Genomic DNA, 18,721 nt, shown 5'->3' on the forward strand with positions numbered 1-18,721 from the left:
TTCAGGACTTCGTTTATCATCTCTGGAAGAGTTGAAGGCAAAGATGATCACAGCGAGAATTGAACTCAGAGTGCATGAAACTGGAATGCGTTTCTTCTGATGCTCTAATGATTTAGCCAGTTTGCCTCTGTGAATTTAGTGCTGATGTTTTGACATGATATTTACTTTGTTTCTCTGTTACAAATTATACTTTATCTCTGCTCCCCTCCCAGCTGAAGGTTTTTCCTTTTGAAGACCCCTCATGCTGGTCCACATAAAAAGCACCCATGAAGTGGTTGGTGTTAAGGGCTTCCAACCATTAAAACCAAGCCAAATCAAGCTGGAACCTGGTACAGCTCTGGTCAAACCATCTAACCCATGCCAGCATGGAAAATGGACATTAAATGATGATGATGAAATTGTGATGGATTCATCATTGTCGTTGTTTAATGTCTGCTTTCCAATCTGGCATGGATTGAACAGTTTGACTGAGGGCTGGCAAGCCAGAAGGCTGCACCAGGCTCCAGTCTGATCTGGTAGTGTTTCTACAGCTTGATGCCCTTCCTAACACCAACCACTCTGAGAGTGTAGTGGGTGCTTTTTATGTGCCACTGGCACAAGGGCCTGTCAGGTGGTACTGGCATTGACCACGCTTGAATGGTGCTTTTCACATGCCACCGGCACGGAAGCCAGTCAGGCAGCATTGACATCGACCACACTTGAATGGTGCTTTGTACGTGCCAATCAGGTGTAGAGTCATTGCAATGAAATGTTTTTGCTGAAACAAACTCTGCCGTTATTGATATAAACAACACGTCTGACTGATGTCGAAATTATCTGTTGTCTCACATCCATCCACCAGCATGAACAAGTTTGCAAAAATCTGCAATGTATAGGTGCAGGTACAGCTGCATGTAGTAAGAAGCTTGCCTTTCAGCCCTACGATTGTGGGTTCAGTCCCACTGCACAGCATCTTAAGCTGGTCTCCTCTATCCTTGCCTTGGGCTGACCAATGCCTTGAGTGAATTTGCTAGATGGAAACTGTGAAAGTGAGTCATAAATGTGTGTGTGTGTCCTTCACTGTTTCACAATGTTTGTTTCTTTATATCCTTGTGACTTAACAGTTCAACAAAAAGAGACCAACAGAATAAGCACCAGACTTAAAAATAAGTCCTGGGGCCAACTTGTTCAGCTAAACCCTTCAAGGTGGTGCTCCAGCATGGCTGTAGTCCAATGACTGAAACAGGCAAAAGATATGCTTATGTAGCAAGACAATAGCTAAGGCCATTAAAAACTGCTTAGGTATGAAATCATACATTCTTTGATATTGAAACCTTGCCACAGCCTTTTTCTAGAACTGGGGGAGCCTCACAGCTTCTCAACTTGTTGCAGCACCTGAGAATCTTTGTTTACCAAAAGAAATATATATAAGCAGCCATGGCATCAATCAATGGCCTATGACAACTGCAGTTTATTTCAGGTCTTCAGTGTTCCTTCAATAATGCAAAGCCTGACTCCCACCCCCAACCTTGATGACAGATATCTGATGCTACCATACTTCATCAAAGCTGGTCCTTACACTGATATGTTTAAGAAGTTCAGCATCTTTGATAAAAGTTCTGATGCTGTGGATTATCAAACAATAGGATCATGTCCAAGACTATGCATCACCCTTTTCATTCTCAAACACAGAGGTTCTCAACATGAGTGGTACTACTCCCAATGGGGATGTTAGGCTTTAGGGGTCAGTGAGGAGGTCATGGGGTAACATAACATACTAAATATGCTAAAACTAGTAATGGTTATTAAAATAAAATGAGAGATAAATAGAGCTGCTATTTCTAGCCCGTGTTACTTGACCTGATGTAGAAAAATTAGCAAATTCTCATCAGGCACAAACAAGTCATTAACTTGCAACGAATAAAGTAAATTTACAGCTTTGATCTTTATTAATTTCTTTTAATCATTTCACTGTTAAAAGCTTATAAAACCCATTTTTCTGAATAAAATTTACAAATTGTCATCCATGTTAAGTTAGTTTAGTTGTGATACCTCATTTGTCACATAGGTGGCATTACAATACTTTAAAGGGGCGGGGCACTGCAAAAAGGTTAAGAACCACTTCTTTAATTCTTTTATCCCGTAGCATGAAACTGACTACCCTCTGGTTTGGACCCTGAAAGTTTTATCACTTAAAAATGTGTTCAAATGCTTTAAAAAACGGTAGTCAGTGGGTGAAAGATCAGGAGAAAATGGAGGATGTGGTAAAGTCTCGTATCCCGAGTCTGTGAGTTCCTGCAGTATCATTCTTGCAACATGTGGCTTTGCATTATCGTGGAACAGAATTGGGCCACGATGATTCACCAATGCCGGTCTCAATTTTTGCAAGTGAGCATGCATTTCAGCGAGTTGATTGCAGTAAACCTCTGCTGTAATGCTCTGATTGGCTTCCAGAAAGCTGTATTGGACAAAGCCAATTGCAGACTACCAGTCACCATGATCTTTTGCTGATACAACTTTGACTTTGGGAAATATTTTGGGGGACTCTCAGAACATGTCCAAACAAAAACTTATTTTGCCATTGGCTGAGATACTTTCAGCTCTTGCATTTAGCTTGTGGTCTGTCCGAATTAAGCAGGCTTACAATCAAAAGAATTCTGGCCACAACCATCCTGTCTTTTATTTTTTCAGGAATATGATACATGGGAAGACATCATCCATCATGTCCTTGATTTTTTTTCCAAGATTAGGGTGTGGGGTATATGAGAGAAGTAAAGTTTGAGCACTTGATCAATCAAGATGGTGATCGAGAAAGAAAGCACCCAGTAACCTTAACATTTGGTTTCAGAAAGACCAGCTCAGTAAAGGTGCCAGTTGTGTGTGTGACAGAAAGGCATAGGACCCCTTTGGCTGGTGTCCTCAGGTTCATCAATACATTGGGTAAAATTTGGTACGGAAACTGCAGAAGCCTTTAGTGTGTAAGTCTTTGTGTCTGTGTTTGTCCCCTACCACTGCTTGACAACTGGTATTGGTGTGATTATGTCCTTGTAACTTAGCAGTCCAGCAAAAGAGACTGATAGAATAAGTACCAGACTTTTTTAAAAACAAATTAAATAAAAATTAAATACTGAGGTTGACAAGTAAAAATTGTTCAAGGCAGTGCCCCAGCGTGGCCACAGTCTAATGACTGAAACAAGTAAAAGATAAAAAGATGTATGTGTATGTATATATGTATACAGATGTGAGTATACGACTGAATATGTATTCTCTTGTCTTGACATCTGCACACCAATTGTAAACGAAGGGTCACCATTTATACAAAACGGTGTCACTTGTTTGCAGTCTTCTGTGAAAGCATATCCAGACTTCTTGATACACCTTGGCATTTGCTTGTTGATTGTTGATTCCACTATTCATACAAACAGCTGGCATCCACTTGCAGTCTTCTATGAAGCCATGTCCAGAGAGTTCACTGTTTGATAGACTGGGGGGAATAAATTCCTCACTTGAAAACAGGCAAGGGTTGGCAACAGAAACAGCATCTAGCCATAGAAAATTCTGTTTCAGCAAAGTTTATCTAGGCTTGCATGGATCAGATGATCCATGCAAGCAGTGAAAAAGTGGGTGTTAAGATGATGATTTTATATATATATAAGAAAATTCTTTATGAATTAACTCAGAAATTAAGGCCAATTCGGTAATAACGGAATTTTTTTAGAAATTTCTGTCGGCTTGCTTTGAGACGCATCCTTAGAGTGATGAATTATATGTGGTTATTAATGATCAATTTGTCTATTTTCAGCATATTTGGCATTGGAATTTTTTTTCCTTTTGCCCTTGTTTATAAGTTGTTTATAAATTTAGCCTTTAAAGGTATTTTTTAATATGCTGGCCACTGAAAAAAATTTTTCGAAAATTTTATCCTATATTATATATATATATATATATATATATATATATATTCTTTTATATGTTTCAGCCTTGAGGCTGTGGACATGCTGGGGCACTGCCATATATACAAATGTTTTTATGTTATAATAAAAATGATTTTACATTAAATTGAAGGATTACTCAAAACATTTGGTTGAGTGCAAATTTAATATTCTTTAACAAGAATAGCATTGACAGGTAGTTTGAAATTTTGACCGATTAAGCTATCAATGAACTGTCCAATGATGGCTTGTATATATTTATATACATTCAGAAGTCAAACATGCATACTAATAAACAGACAGATAAGACACAGAAGGTCAAGTTGTAAAACAGATACTAAATACACAAATGAACAGAAAACAAACACTGAAGGTCACAACAAAAAAAAAAAGCCATGGTTTAGGATAGACAAGTGTTGTGTAAAGACAAAGGAGAGAAGAAAAATGTCCTAAAGGACTAAAAACAAGAGAAAGGCAGAGCAAGGAACACGGAGAAGGGTTACCAATCCAGTCGATGGCAACATGAGAAAGGAGGACGCTGCCTTAGATTGTGACCAGTCATGTGGGAGTGGAAGGAGAGAGGAAGAGTCAGAGGGGGGGATAACATGGAGGGAAAGAGAGAAAGGAAGATGAATGGGAGGGAAAGGAGAGTTGCACAAAAAATATTCCAAGAATATTTCTATGAATGGGTGAAAAAATGAGTGCGTTGCGTTATGAGATTAATATTTTCAGAAATTATTTAGTAATAATACAAGAAAAGCTATTTATAAACCAATCTTCATGCAAGGTTTTCTAGATTGTTGATAAATAGAATTTTGTGACTGATATGATGGACAATGGTTAATGCATATTGACCCTAGTCACAACTGTGACAGATGATGCAACTATGTGGTTAATGCAGCTGTGAATGTGATTAATGTTACTGCACGTGACTAGGACAGCTGCGTGTTACTGATACAGCTGGAAATGTGACTGATGACATGGCTGCCTTTTCTAGCAGGTCAAGCAGACACCTAGAGATTTCCACAATGATTTTTTCAATGACCATGTGAATCCTTGTTAGCTGATACTTCTACTAAGTTGTATAGTACTTTTTTTTTTTTTTTTTTTTTTTTTTTTACTTCATCCACCAATCCGATCGTGGCCGTTGCCAGCCTCGCAAAAAGCACCCACTACACTCACGGAGTGGTTGGCGTTAGGAAGGGCATCCAGCTGTAGAAGCACTGCCAGATCAGACTGGAGCCTGGTGCAGCCTTTCTGGTTTCCCAGATCCCCGGTCGAACCGTCCAACCCATGCTAACATGGAAAGCGGACGTTAAATGATGATGATGATGTAGCTGTGTGCGTGACTGAAGCAGCTGCATGTGATTAAAGCTGTTGCATTTGACTAAAACAATTGTATTGCTGTTGCCACTGTACTGACTATTGTGACTAATGCAATTAGCTAATTGACAAAATTGTTTGAACTCTAACAAATCAATGGAAGAGCTTCAACATGATTACAGACTTGCTGGAAATTGTAATCAAATCTCCCTCAAATTACACACAGGTGCAAGGGTTCTCAACCATTTTTTTGCCCCTGTGGATCCTTTTGATCCCTATTTCACTCTACTGTATATAAAAAGTTATTTTATTGTATTTTTGTAATTAAATATTATTAAGAATGGTATAAAAAAAATTTTATATTTTTTGTATTGTAGATAAATTTTAACCACAAAATCTTATATGAACACCCCCACCCCCCACTCCCCGGGCCAGAGGAACCCCAGATGAGAACTGCTTCCCTAATGGCTTAAAAAATGGGAAGGCTACATTGGATAATGAGTCTAACAATAAGATTGAGTGGTCACAGTAGGACCTACCTAGTGTCAGGGTAGACTTGGAGTCAAGCAACAACCAATGAGGGAGAAAACTATATGGTTACTTGATTTGCTTGAAATAGCAGTCAGATGTCCTTTTAAACATTTCTTATCATCCTTAAGAAAAGCACTTGTTGGATAATGTTGTCTTGGGTCACTTGCACATGGGAGAAAGATGATAAAGTACGGCTGAAGTATTTGAGCACGGATGTGCTCCTTCAGAACTGGCCTGGGGTTAAACAACAACAACTCAAGTGTTTTGGACTGTTGAGGGTGCCTCCCCACCAGGCATGGGCAGCCTTTTTTGAGAAGTGGGTCACATGAGGCTTGTCTTTTTGTCTTGAGACAGCATTCACCCAGGGTGGGTTGAGCTGGCTTCATTCATCCTCAGTGCTGTATCTCTCACAAACGCCAACCAGGCCTGGCAATTTGAGGCTAACGACCGCATGATCTCCAACCACTCCTTATTCCAACGGCAAATGCTGTAGATATGGGGGCCTAGCTTGGGTCCCAGATCAGCCTTGACTGTCATCAGCCAGGTTTTTCTTTGTCCGCCACATGAGGCTTGGCTCCTCATCAGGTGGTCTGCACTACCTAAACAATTCAAGGTAATTTTTCTTAGGTGTGCCATTCGGAAAGTCTCATTGGCTGCAGGTTACCCATGGATACTCTGAACAGTCACTTGGTCTGCTAGAAATAGTAGCTAGATAGCCTTCAAATATTACACCTTACTGCATTAACCCTTTTTGTTACCATATTTGTATTGAAAGACACTGACATTGTTTTAATTAACTTTTGAAAATAATGAATTTAATGAAATAACTTCATAATTATAGTCAAGCTAAAGTGAAGACCAAATATTATTGTGCAATGTGTTTAATTGGAAAAATATGGCCATCCCCAAGTATAACAATAATTTTGTCGTTATTAAGCTGATGTTTGGAACATAAAATTAACAGGAAATTTTTATGGAAGATTTTAATTTAGATCACATTAAAATACGTAAATTTGAATCATAGAGCCAAGGGTGATTTGAGGCAGGTTGGTATCAAAAAGGTGTAAGAAAGAAAGAGATACATTCATCATCATCATTTAACATCCACTTTCCATGCTGGCATGGGTTGGACGCCTTGACTATGGGCTGGCAAGTGCCAGATGGCTGCACCAGGCCCCAATCCGATCTGGCAAAGTTTCTGCAGTCGGATGCCCTTCCTAGCGCCAACAACTCTGAGAGTGTAGTGGGTGCTTTTTGCCCTTTAGTGTTCAGATTACTCTGACAAATGCCAGGTAAAAGCATCCAGTACATTCTATAAAGGGGTCGGCATTAGGAAGGGCATCCAGCCATAGAAGCCATGCCAAAACAGACAAATGGAGACTGGTCAACTCCTGTCAAACCGTCCAACTCTTGACATGGAGAATGGACATTAAATATTGTGGTTTTAATGATTTATTCACAATTTTAAATTAATCATGTATTATACCATGGCTTGGAAATTTGGAAGATGTGATTGTTTATAAATCACATATAAAACAGGTTGAATGTTTGAACCAGATATGGTCGGTTAAAATGCTAAAAGATAAACAAATCAAAGTATGTAAAATGAGACACAACTATCAGTGTTTTTGTTGGTCACATAGAAATGTCAAGGTGTTTATATAAAAAGAAGAATGGCTAATATTATCCTTCCCTCTTTCCGCCTTCTGTCCCCTTACTCTTTTTGTTGTTTTGGAAGGCTCTTACTCTGTCTGATAAATAAGAAATTCCTGAAAAATATGGAGAAAAAACATGGTTTAACTCTTTTGTTACCATATTTCCTATTTAGAATGTCTGTGTTTCTGTCAATTAATTTTAAATCTAACAAAGAATGTTGTAAGGTAACTTAGTTATCATTAAGCTAGTGTTGGAAACGTAACTTGTGACTGAGGTTTGGTGGAAGATTTTAATTCAAAACTTATGGAAACAAGACATTTGTGCTACAGAGCCAGAGGCAGTTTCAGCCGGGTTGGTATTGAATGGGTTAATTTCAAGGTTAATAGACAAAGCAGATCTGATAAGATTTGAGAAGTCTTATCAGACATTGAGAGGGAAATAAAAACTTGAAATATTTAAGATAACAGATTGGTTCAAGCAGAGAAGAAACATGTATGAAAAAAGAAAAAAGTAAAGTCAGTATCATTGGCATGTTACTGTCAATTAATTAATTAATTAATTAAATCTATTGTTTATGTAAGCTATCAGATAACAGAGGCACCCTTCCTGTCATCAACCCTTACCTGTTTCCCAGCAAGGTGATATTTCTCCATGGCCTGATATGGGTCAGTGAAGGTCTGGGTGAATAACACTGTTGGTATGACAGTAATACTTGTTCACAGCCATTGTCTGGTATCAAGGATACACACACACACACACACACACACATACCAAATATACGCACAGAAATTTCTCAAAGACTGCATATATTCCAATTATATATAGAATAATATTATTAAGGAATATGATTCCAAACTTACACGGAAAAATTCAATTTAGTAATACTAAATGAAATTTCACAATATGTAATATGTGTATATAAATTAGAGAAGAACCACCATGTAGCAATTCAACAATGATATACTTAAATCATACCATATAGAAAAAAATTAAAGGTACAACAAAACATTTATCTAGAACTAAATAAAGTACGACATAATAAATAAATAGTAAATAATTATATACTATTTCGTACTTCATTTAGTTCTAGGTAAATGTTTTATTGTACCTTTAATTTTTTTCTATATGATTTAATTATATCATTGTTGAATTGCTACATGGTGGTTCTTCTCTAATTTATATATATCTATATATATTGCATATATACATACGCAGTGCCCATTTTCACCACCATTACCAACAAGACTTCAAAATTTCACACACACACTTTATCTTTGTATTTGTTCCCTAACCATTACAACTGGTGTTTGTTTGTTTACATTCCAGTGACTTAGTGCTTTGGCAAAAGACATCGATATAATGTGTACCAGACTTTAGAAGAAAAATGTGTCTTGAGGTTGATTAGTTCAACTAAATCCTTTCAAGGCAGTGCCCCAGCGTGGCCACAGTCCAGTGATTGATAAAAGTAAAAGATAAAAAACAAATCAAGTATGTGAAATGAGACACACCCCTCACCTACCAATGAGAGTTCCTCCATCAGGCTACTCAGTCCCCTGGAAACAACAACCAAATCTCACACAAATTACATTACACACCCTATTGACCTTAGACAGAAAAAGTGACACAATGGGATGGTGTAGTCCTAGATTTACTATACAAGAAAGAAAAATAGAGTAGTTATGGTCTACTGCTGAACCTGGGCTAAACAGCAACACATATCCTAAATAAACACATCTCAGATCAGCAGTAAAGGTTTTTGTGAATTGTTCTTCATAGAAAGCAAAATATTTAGGTTAACGGTCGTATTACATCACATCTTCTATTGTTAAACATTTAACTGGCTGAGGATTTGTTTTTAACTATTTTTATAATTTTGTTGGAATAACCTTGTCTTGTTCTGGATTTTAAAAATTATATATTTAAAAAAAAAATTTTTTTGGAGCAGGCATGGCTGGGTGTTTATGAAGCTTGCCTTACAACCACATGGTTTAGGGTTCAGCCCCACTGTGTAGCACCTTGGGTGTCTCCTACTATGTTTCAAGTCATTTTGTTATGACTTTTATTTGTTTCGGTCATTGGACTGTGGCCATGCTGGACCACCACTCTGAAATGTTTAGTTCAGTAAATTGAATTCAGTATTTATTTTCAAGTTTTCTACTACTTATTCTGTTTGTGCCATTTTCCAAACTGCTAAGTCACAGGGTTGTAAACAAACCAATACTGGCCATCAAGTTGTCGGGAGGCTTCCACACAGTTTCCTACCAAATTCACTCAAAAGCATTGTTTGGCTCAAGGCCGTAGAAGACACTTGCCCAGGGTGCCATGCAGTGGGACTGGAGCCAAAGCCATGCCATTGCAAAATGAACTTCATAGCTACCGATTCCACTCAAGTACCCTTTGCTTCTCATCGTCCCAGAATCATTGACATTCTCCTGTCTTTTACATGTTTCAATGAGTGGACTGTGGCCATGCTGGGGCACTTCCTCACAGGGGTTTAGCCAGTGGAAGTATCTCTAGTATTTATTTGAAAGTCTAATGCTTATCCTCTTGGTCTTTTTTCGGCGAAACACTAAGTCACAGAGACCTAATCCAGCACCAGTTGTCAAGCTGTGAGAGAGGCACACACACACCCATTTTTGTGTCATTTCCCCAGGCTTTTCCTGGTTTAAACAAAGTTGCAAGGCATTCTTTTACAGCTTTTCTCATTGCTAATCCTTGAAATACTCCAGAAAGAATTTGAGTAAAAGTTTGCACATAAGCAACTCATTCTTTGTATTTAAGGTAGACTGGTTAGTATATTGTAGGGGTTTAATGATGACATTAGTTACATGTCATTGCTACATGAACTGGAGCAATGATGGCATTGGGAGAGAAAATCCTGGGTGACTCTAGATGGTGTTAGTAGTAACAGGAGGGTGGTTAACCCTTTAGCATTCAGATTACTTTATTTGTTTTCATTCTTTTGAATTAATCATGCATTGTTTCATAGCTTTGAGATTTTGATGTCATCATCATTTAATTTCCGTTTTCCATTGGTTGACAGTTTGCCAAGAGCCACATCAGATTCCTGTCTGTTTTGGCATGGTTTCTACAGCTGGGTGCTCTTCTTAGTACCAACCACTTTAGAGAGTGTACTGAGTGCTTTTTTCATGGCACCATCAACAGTGCTTTTTTACTTGGCACCCACACACATGATTGTTTATTTTTAGAATGACATTGTTCGGTAGGTGTGAAGACCAAATCTAACCCGTTTAAATGGTTAAAGGTTAAAGAGAAAAAGAGCTAAATGGTACAGTGTACCCTTTTGATAACATTGATTATATGTGATTGCTACATGGCCTGGAATGAAAGGTAGAAAGAAAGAGAACTCCATAGGTTACCAGATGGTCTTAGTGGTATGGGGGCATTTAAAGCAGCTATATCAGGTCCAAATAGCTCGTCTGTTTTATGTTCAGACTGGCCAGATCCAGTCTCTTATATCTATCCTCCAACTGTCATTCCAAAAATAGTCACATCATTAAAATCTCAAAGCTTATGAGACAATGCATGATTAATTCAAAACGATGCAGATAGATAAGCATTAGATTTGACAGAGTAATCTGAATTCTAAACCATTACAGGAATATAAAGGTAAGATAGTACATAGTGTCTTTTGTGCCATTAGCTCTTTTGATGCCAAACTGTCCAAGAATGTCCATGGATCTATGAAGGAAACTTTCCCTTTCAAAGTGGACTAAATTAAAACCTTCTATAGAAATCAAGGCTGTGGAGCTGAAATAAAACAAACTTTGACTCCTGTACTATTGGCACCTCCGACTCCAATTCCAACTCTGACTCCTCTTTATGTAATTAAGTGATTATGGTCTACATATCACATAAAGCATATGCATACGCTTGTACTTTGAGTGGGCCTTATGTTATAACTGGTTTATATTAAAGAATAAAGACATAACGAGTCAGAATCAGAGTCGGTATAGTTTTACCGACTCCGACTCCAGCTACCCCTTAATTGTTTCCGACTCTGACTCCAGAGCCCTGATAGAAATTTCATATTAATTTATGTTCCAGTGAAGGTGGATGGCTCAGTGGTTAGATCATCATGAGGCTTGCAATCATGAGGTAGTGAGTTCGCTTCCTGGACCAGGCTGTGTGTTGTGTTCTTGAGCAAGACACTTTATTTCACGTTGCTCCAGTTCATTCAGCTGTAGAAATGAGTTGCGAATTTACTGGTACCAAGCTGTATCGGTCCCTTCGCCTTTCCCTTGGATAACATCAGTGGCATGGAGAGGGGAGGCTGGTATGCATGGGTGATTGCTGGTCTTACACAAACAACCTTGCCCAGATTTGTGTCTCGGAGGGGGACTTTCTAGCTGCAATCCCATGGCCATTCATGACTGAAGTGGAGTCCTTTATGTTCCAAATACCAGTTCAAGAATGATAAAATTACTTTACTTAATTCTTCATTATTACCCAAAATTAATTAAAACAAAGGTATTTTATTTTAGCAGGAATTTGGTAACAAAAGGGTTAACATGACATTTTTTCTTGACCTTACATTAAGGAGAAAACCATTTTCTCATTTCATGAATGAATGTGTATTGTTTGTAGTGAGAGGAGAATGTTTAATGAGAGATAAAGGCTAAAGAGACCTTGTGTCTTTGCTAATTATGATAACTTTGTTAATTATGCTATTGCTACAACATCTGACATTATAGAGATAACAATTTTCTCATTTTGGTGAATGATTTGGTGGTGTTCATAATGAATGGTCCACCCTCTCACTGTACCACTCAGCATTTAAACCAGCCATTATCTGGCCCCAAATATTCTACCTGTGCAAACCAGCTGGGTCTGGCCCCTCGTTCTTACTCTACCATGTCAGTCTAAAAATAAACAATCCCACTGAAATCTCAGTGCTACAACATAATGCATGATTACTTCAAAACAGTGTAAATAAATATTACATTTGACAGAGTAAGCTGAATGCTTAAGGGTTTAATAGTCATACAAATGCCGCTTTTTAGAAAAGAGAAATCTTCTAGTTTCTTCATGTTGCTTAGAAATGTCTGTAAAAAAAAATAGCAAAGTAATGAAATATCATCCATGTTTTGTTGTTAGTATTCTTGAATCCTTTAATTTTTTTCCTTTGGTTTCTGTTGTCTTTGATGTTGCTACATATAATACAGTGGTTCTTAAAGAGAGTCCACATGACCCTTGGGGATCCATTTAAGAATTTCTTTTAAAAATTTATCTGCAATAAATTGCTTATATTTCTCCAATACACAAAATATTGTAATCTCTTTTCATGCAATTCCTCATAAAATTTTTCTTATATAGGCACAGGTGTGGCTATGTGGTAAGAAGCTTGCCTCCCAACCACATAGTTCTGGGTTCAGTCCCACTGCATTGTACCTTGGGCAAGCATCTTCTACTATAGCTTCAGGCTGACTAATGCCTTGTGAGTGGATCTGGTTGACAGAAACTGAAAGAAGCTCATCATATATTTGGTTATCCCATAAATAATGCAGTTTTTTTTCAATTGCATGAACTAAAAGTTGGATAAACTACCTGCATCAACTTGCTATAAAAGCAGGTAGTAATTTTACCTTCTGCTTATTCTTAATTCAAGTTTTGAAGAGTTCCGGTCGATTCTAACAGTTATTTTTTTCAAAACTATAATGGAAGGAACAAAGGAGCATATTCAGCATATTTTGCTTTCTGAGTTCAATAAAGACCACAACACAACGGAAAGTGTGAGGAATATTAATGCTCTATGTTGAGATCGGACATTAAGCGTAAGCCAGTGTCAACGATGGCTCTAGAAATTCCAAGCCAGAAACTACAGACAAGAAGACGAGCCTCCTCCTGGAAGATCTGTAGAGCTCAATGAGGACATCCTGCAAACCCCAGTGGAACAAAATCTCATCGTAACTGTTGAGAATTTGAGAAGCTTGGATTTGATCATTCAACTATTTGACAGTTACATGCCATTAGAAAACTCGGCAAATTGGGTCAATGGGTTCCGCACAAACTTTCCAAGTCTAATCGCATGCAAAGAGTGAATGTGTGCTCTTCTTTGCTGTCACGTCTTACGAATGAACCTTTTTTTGGACCAAGTAATGACTGGTGATGAGAAATGGGCTATAAGAATGTCAAGCGCCGAAGACAGTGGATGGGGAGAGAAGAAATACTGACACCTAGGCTAAAGAAGGTGTTATCTGTTTGGGATATGAAAATTTAGTCCATTTTGAACTTTCAAATGATAACAAAGATCTTCTGCAAGCAGCTTAAGTCAGCACTAGAAGGAAAATGACCATCTTTGGTGGTTTCAAGACAAAAGATGTTCTTCCATCAGGATAATGCTTGGCCACATACAGTGAGGCTGACATTCCAAAGGCTGGAGCAGTTTCAATGGGAAACGATGCCTCACCCGACCATATTCGCCGGACATTGCCCCATCTGATTATCATTTACTCTGCAGTCTTCAAAATCATTTGGACAGAAAAAATATGAATTTTGTAGATGAGGTCAGAACAGTACTGGAGGAGTATTTTTCATTATAGACAAGTGAATTTTGGAAGAGGGGCCTTGCAAATTTACCAGATAGACAGAAGAGCATTGTAGAAAAGGAAGGAGTGTATTTTAGGTCAAAAAAGAACTTTATCTTAATTTTAAAAATAAAAGAAGTATAAAAAAAACCCATGTTATTTATGGGCTGACCCAATAGATGTGTGTGAGTGTGTGCATATGTATATATCTATGTCAGTGTTTGTCCCCCCCCCATCACTGCTTAACAACCAGTGCTGGTGTGTTTATGTTACTGTAACTTAGCAATTTGACAAAAGAGACCAATAGAATAAGTACTAGACTTGAAAAATAAATCCTGGGGTCAATTTGTTCGACTAAAATTCTTTGAGGCTGTGCTCCAGCATGGCTGAAGTCAAATCCACTCACAAAGCATTGGTCAGCCCGAGACTACAACTCGCCCAAGGTGCCACACAGTGGGACTGAACCCAGAACCATGTGGTTGGTAAGCAAGCTTCTTACCACACAGCCACTCTTGCTATAACAATTCTGAAAATTTGCGGCATGGACGCACCAGCTCTTGTAGAACTGCAGTGTTTATGCAGCGGCAGTGTTGCTGCTGACATATTTTTGGATTCTATGAAAATATGAGAATAGAAAATAATGATAAGCGTTTCACTAGCAAGATTCACCTGCTTTTGTTTCAGTGTTTATGAAGACAGCAGTGAGGGCGGGGGGTAGTCTTCAGATTGCAAAAGTATTTTGGATGGAATGGAATTGCAAGAATGCTTCTATCTCAGTTTTGGCATTAACTAAAACCATTTTACCGCCTCCCCCTTCTCCCCTCCCCTCTAATGTCTTGTGTGGTTTATTTTAATAATTTTCCTTTTCTCTTCAATTTGCAGACAATCTTTCAAAATCATGAGATTGATTTTAATATACGATGGCTGGCTGTACTCTACTTTAAGAATGGTATTGAACGATACTGGCGGCGAAATGCTCCCAAGTAAGTATTCCACTGTTGATTGGTTGAAATGCATTTTGGTAGATTCTAGAGACTCTTATGAAGAATTCATTGCATTGTTATTAAGGTGCTGGCATGGATGTGTGGTAAGAAGTTTGCTTCCCAACCACAGGGTTTTGGGTTCAATCCCACTGCATGACACCTTAGGCAAGTGTCTTTTATTTTAACCCCAGGCCAACCATAGCCTGGATTTGGTAGACAAACTGAAAGAAGCCTGTCATATCTGTCATATATTATCATCACCATTTAATGTCTCTCCTCCATGCTGACATGGGTTGAATGGTTTGACAGGAGCCGGCAAGCCAGAGAACTGATGTTAGATAAGCGACAGACATTTACGAACCTATAAAATCTTGTGACTTTTCTTATGGGGAAGCTTCACATTTGTCAACTTGCCCTCAATCTTAAATAAAACAGAACCAGCTAATTTCAACTTGCCAACACCTACCCAAATTCTTTGTGAGAATTTCAAAGATGACCCATCTCGTCTTCAATTCCTGACAGTGGTGTTAGGAAGAGCAGCATCCAGCTGTAAAAACCATGCCAAAACAGACACAGAAGACTGGTGCAGGCTCCTGCCTGGCTATCTCCCGTCAACCATCCAGCCCATGCCAGTATGGAAGGCGGGCGTTAAACGATGATGATGATAATGAGATGATCTACACTGTTTAGTATTATCCAATTACTTTACAACCTGATGTGTACAAATGCTGTTTGGGAGTTTGAATTTCCTGTTTATCTTGTTGATATATCTCTCTTTTTTCTCTGTTACTCATGTTTCTACTCTCTCTCTCTCACACCCTCTACCTCACTAATGTTCCCACTTTCTTTCTCACATGCTCCTTCTCTCCATCTTACCATCCCTCCTTGTCTTCTTACTCTCTCTCACACTTACAAACTCTTTCTCCATTGTTATTTTGTATCTACACCCTTAATTTTTCTATTTTTCTCCTTTCACCTTTAGTGCCATAGCAGAAGAAGAGAAGAATGCTCTAAAGAAGCGTCTAATAGATAACTTCAATGAGCCTGTACCACAGGTGAGTACCTACTTTGCTGGACAATCAGTCAGTCAGGTTTCACAGCTGTTCACACAGTTTTTTTTAATTCTTTAACCACCTGTTCATCTTCATATTTCAATTGAAATACACAACCTTTGTGTGTGTTTCAGTTAATTTTCCTAAAGAATTATCAGGAATTTGCTGCGGTCCAGGCAGATCTGTGGGACTAAGGTGTTTGCTTCCCAGCCACTTGCTCCCTGACGGATCATGCAAGTGCATGATGTACGTATGTGACTTCATGTGTTATTCCTGCCATCGAGCCGCATGACCTCGTCATCTGGTGAAGCTTAATCGTGTAACTTTGTCGTTATTAAGCTGGTGTCTGGAACATTACTTAACTAAAGCACAAAATGACAGATGGTTTGGATTTAAAGACGAATGCATTAAAATGGAGTGGTTTTGTATATCACGTGAAGACGTGTTATTAAGGTGGAATCGTTTTGAACTTAGGACAAAATACCTTTGCAATATTTCTTCTGGCTTTTCACATTCTAAGTTCAAATACTAAGTAATTTGCATAGTGGCATTTAGGCCAAGGCGTCGAGCTGGCAGAAACATTAGCACGCTGGGCGAAATGCTTAGCAGTATTTCGTCTGCCGCTACGTTCTGAGTTCAAATTCATCCGAGGTCAACTTTGCCTTTCATCCTTTTGGGGTCGATTAAATAAGTACCAGTTACGCACTGGGGTCAATGTAATCGACTTAATACATTTGTCTGTCCTTGTTCGTCCCCTCTGTGTTTAGCCCCTTGTGGGTAGTAAAGAAATAGGCATTTAGTCCATCTTAGCATTCCAAGTTCAGATTCCACCAAGGTCGACTGCCTTTCAGAGTCAGTGAAGTAAATACTAGTGAAACACTGGGGTCAACTTTATCAACTTGTCCCCTAAAATTTCAGGCCTTGTGCCAAAATTTGAAATTATTATTATTACTACTATTATTATCTCTAATCCTATTGTATGTTGTGTTTTCCAGGTTGCTACCCAGCTTGCTGTCCTTATTGGTAAGATAGCTCGTATGGACTGCCCGAGGTATTGGCCTGAGTTAATCCCCACACTGTTAATGGTTGTGCGTTGTAATGATAGACTGCTACAAGAACGTTCCCTCCTTGTGCTGCATCATGTCATTAAGTCGCTGGCTTCAAAACGTCTCATGGCTGACCGCAAGCTCTTTGAAGAAGTGAGTGTCTTCCTTCTTGTTTTTCCCACCTACTTTATATCATATAAGCCAAAGAGGGAGAGCCTATTATCAGGCGTTCTGAAAAAATAAATTAATTCTTAGAAAATTGATATTTTCATCATCAGATGTGATATTACTTTTGCAGGGAATGCGAAAATTAATCAGACATTTCCTCAGGGTGCAGAGGAATTACTGTTCTGTCGACCTGTTAGAAACAACAGTTAAATCCCTCTCTCAAATCACGACCTCATTAACTATGTCTTGAAAACAAAAAACAAAATTTGGGGGAAACATTGGATAATGTGATCCTACATACATTATGCCTGAAATAAAGATACCAAGATATATGATATACATACTGTACATTAGATATAGTCTTGGGTGTGACTTTAAACTGAATCCAGTAGTGGGGCCCTGGTTTTGAAGGGTGTGGAACCACTTCTTAGCCACTAAGGTTCCCAGGTCTACTCTGACCCAGAATAGCAGCACCTGTCAGGATCCCAGCTGCAGGTTAATTAACATGTTATGGAAGAAACTCTAAGCAAAAACTCTTACTGCCTTGTGAGTGTCTTGGGAAAGGAAATGGCTTAGGGAATCAGCCTTGACAGCAATAAAGAAGAAGAACCCTTTAGGCAATCTGATGCCCTCTTCGATATTCTTCAAGTAATTCCAGTAATTAAGTATTCTTCAAGTAATTAAGGCAAATTTGTTTATGAGAAGGCCACTCCAATGTAAAACCCACAACTTGCTGGTCACCACAGCAGTCTTAGCCTACTGAGCCACTGTGGTCCAAACTCTATGCCTAAGGAGTATGAGTGAACAGAGTAGGTTGGCTATTGATACTACCATGTAGATCCCTCATTTCCTTGGGCTTCATTCAACCCTTTTTACATTAACCTGCCTGAGACTGCCCTGGTTCTATGATACAAACTTCCTGGTAACAAGGTTTAGTTACAAAAATTCCCGACATGGCTGTATGGTTAAGAAGCCTATTTTGCATCCACACAGGTTCGGATTCAGTCCCTCTGCATAGCACTAGTAGATCCCAGGTCTGAGCAATGCCTTGTAAGTGATTTTGATAGATGGAAGCTGTATTGAAGCTTGTTTTGTGTGTGTGTGTTTGTCTCCTTCCCAGCATTTGACAACTGCTGTTGGTTTGTTTACATCCCCCATAACTTAGCAATCTGGCAAAAGAGACATAATTTAAAAAGTACCAGACTTACGTAAAAAGTTAATACTGAGGTCAATCTATTCAAGTAAAATCCTTCAAGGCAGTGCTCCAGCAATCTGATGACTAAGACAAGTCCAAAAAAATAACAGTACTCGGTGACTTGGTAGAAAATATTGCTTTAGCCGTAAGCTTAACAAACTTCAACCTAGCTGACCACCTCATCAGTACATTACAGTCGGTTGTTTTTGAGAGGAAAAAACAGAAACGCAGCCTGGTGATCTGCCTGCTCAATATTCAATAAGACATATTTATGAAATTAACCCTTTCCCTATATCTCCAAGCAGCTG

The 18,721-nt window shown here is 38.6% G+C and overlaps 1 protein-coding gene across 3 annotated transcripts in view; it reads left to right on the top strand.

Annotated features, from left to right (window-relative positions):
* Window positions 1–18,721, top strand: part of LOC115218080 (importin-11) — a 53,480-nt gene that overhangs the window by 4,584 nt on the left and 30,175 nt on the right. For all 3 annotated transcript variants that reach the window (XM_036507957.1, XM_036507958.1, XM_029787856.2), the window contains 3 exons: window positions 14,852–14,952; window positions 15,935–16,007; window positions 17,000–17,203. In XM_036507957.1, the coding sequence (XP_036363850.1) occupies window positions 14,852–14,952; window positions 15,935–16,007; window positions 17,000–17,203 (378 nt within the window). The remainder of the gene's footprint in view (window positions 1–14,851; window positions 14,953–15,934; window positions 16,008–16,999; window positions 17,204–18,721) is intronic.

Source organism: Octopus sinensis, linkage group LG12 (assembly GCF_006345805.1).
Source record: "Octopus sinensis linkage group LG12, ASM634580v1, whole genome shotgun sequence".
Taxonomy (NCBI): Eukaryota; Metazoa; Mollusca; class Cephalopoda; order Octopoda; family Octopodidae; genus Octopus; species Octopus sinensis.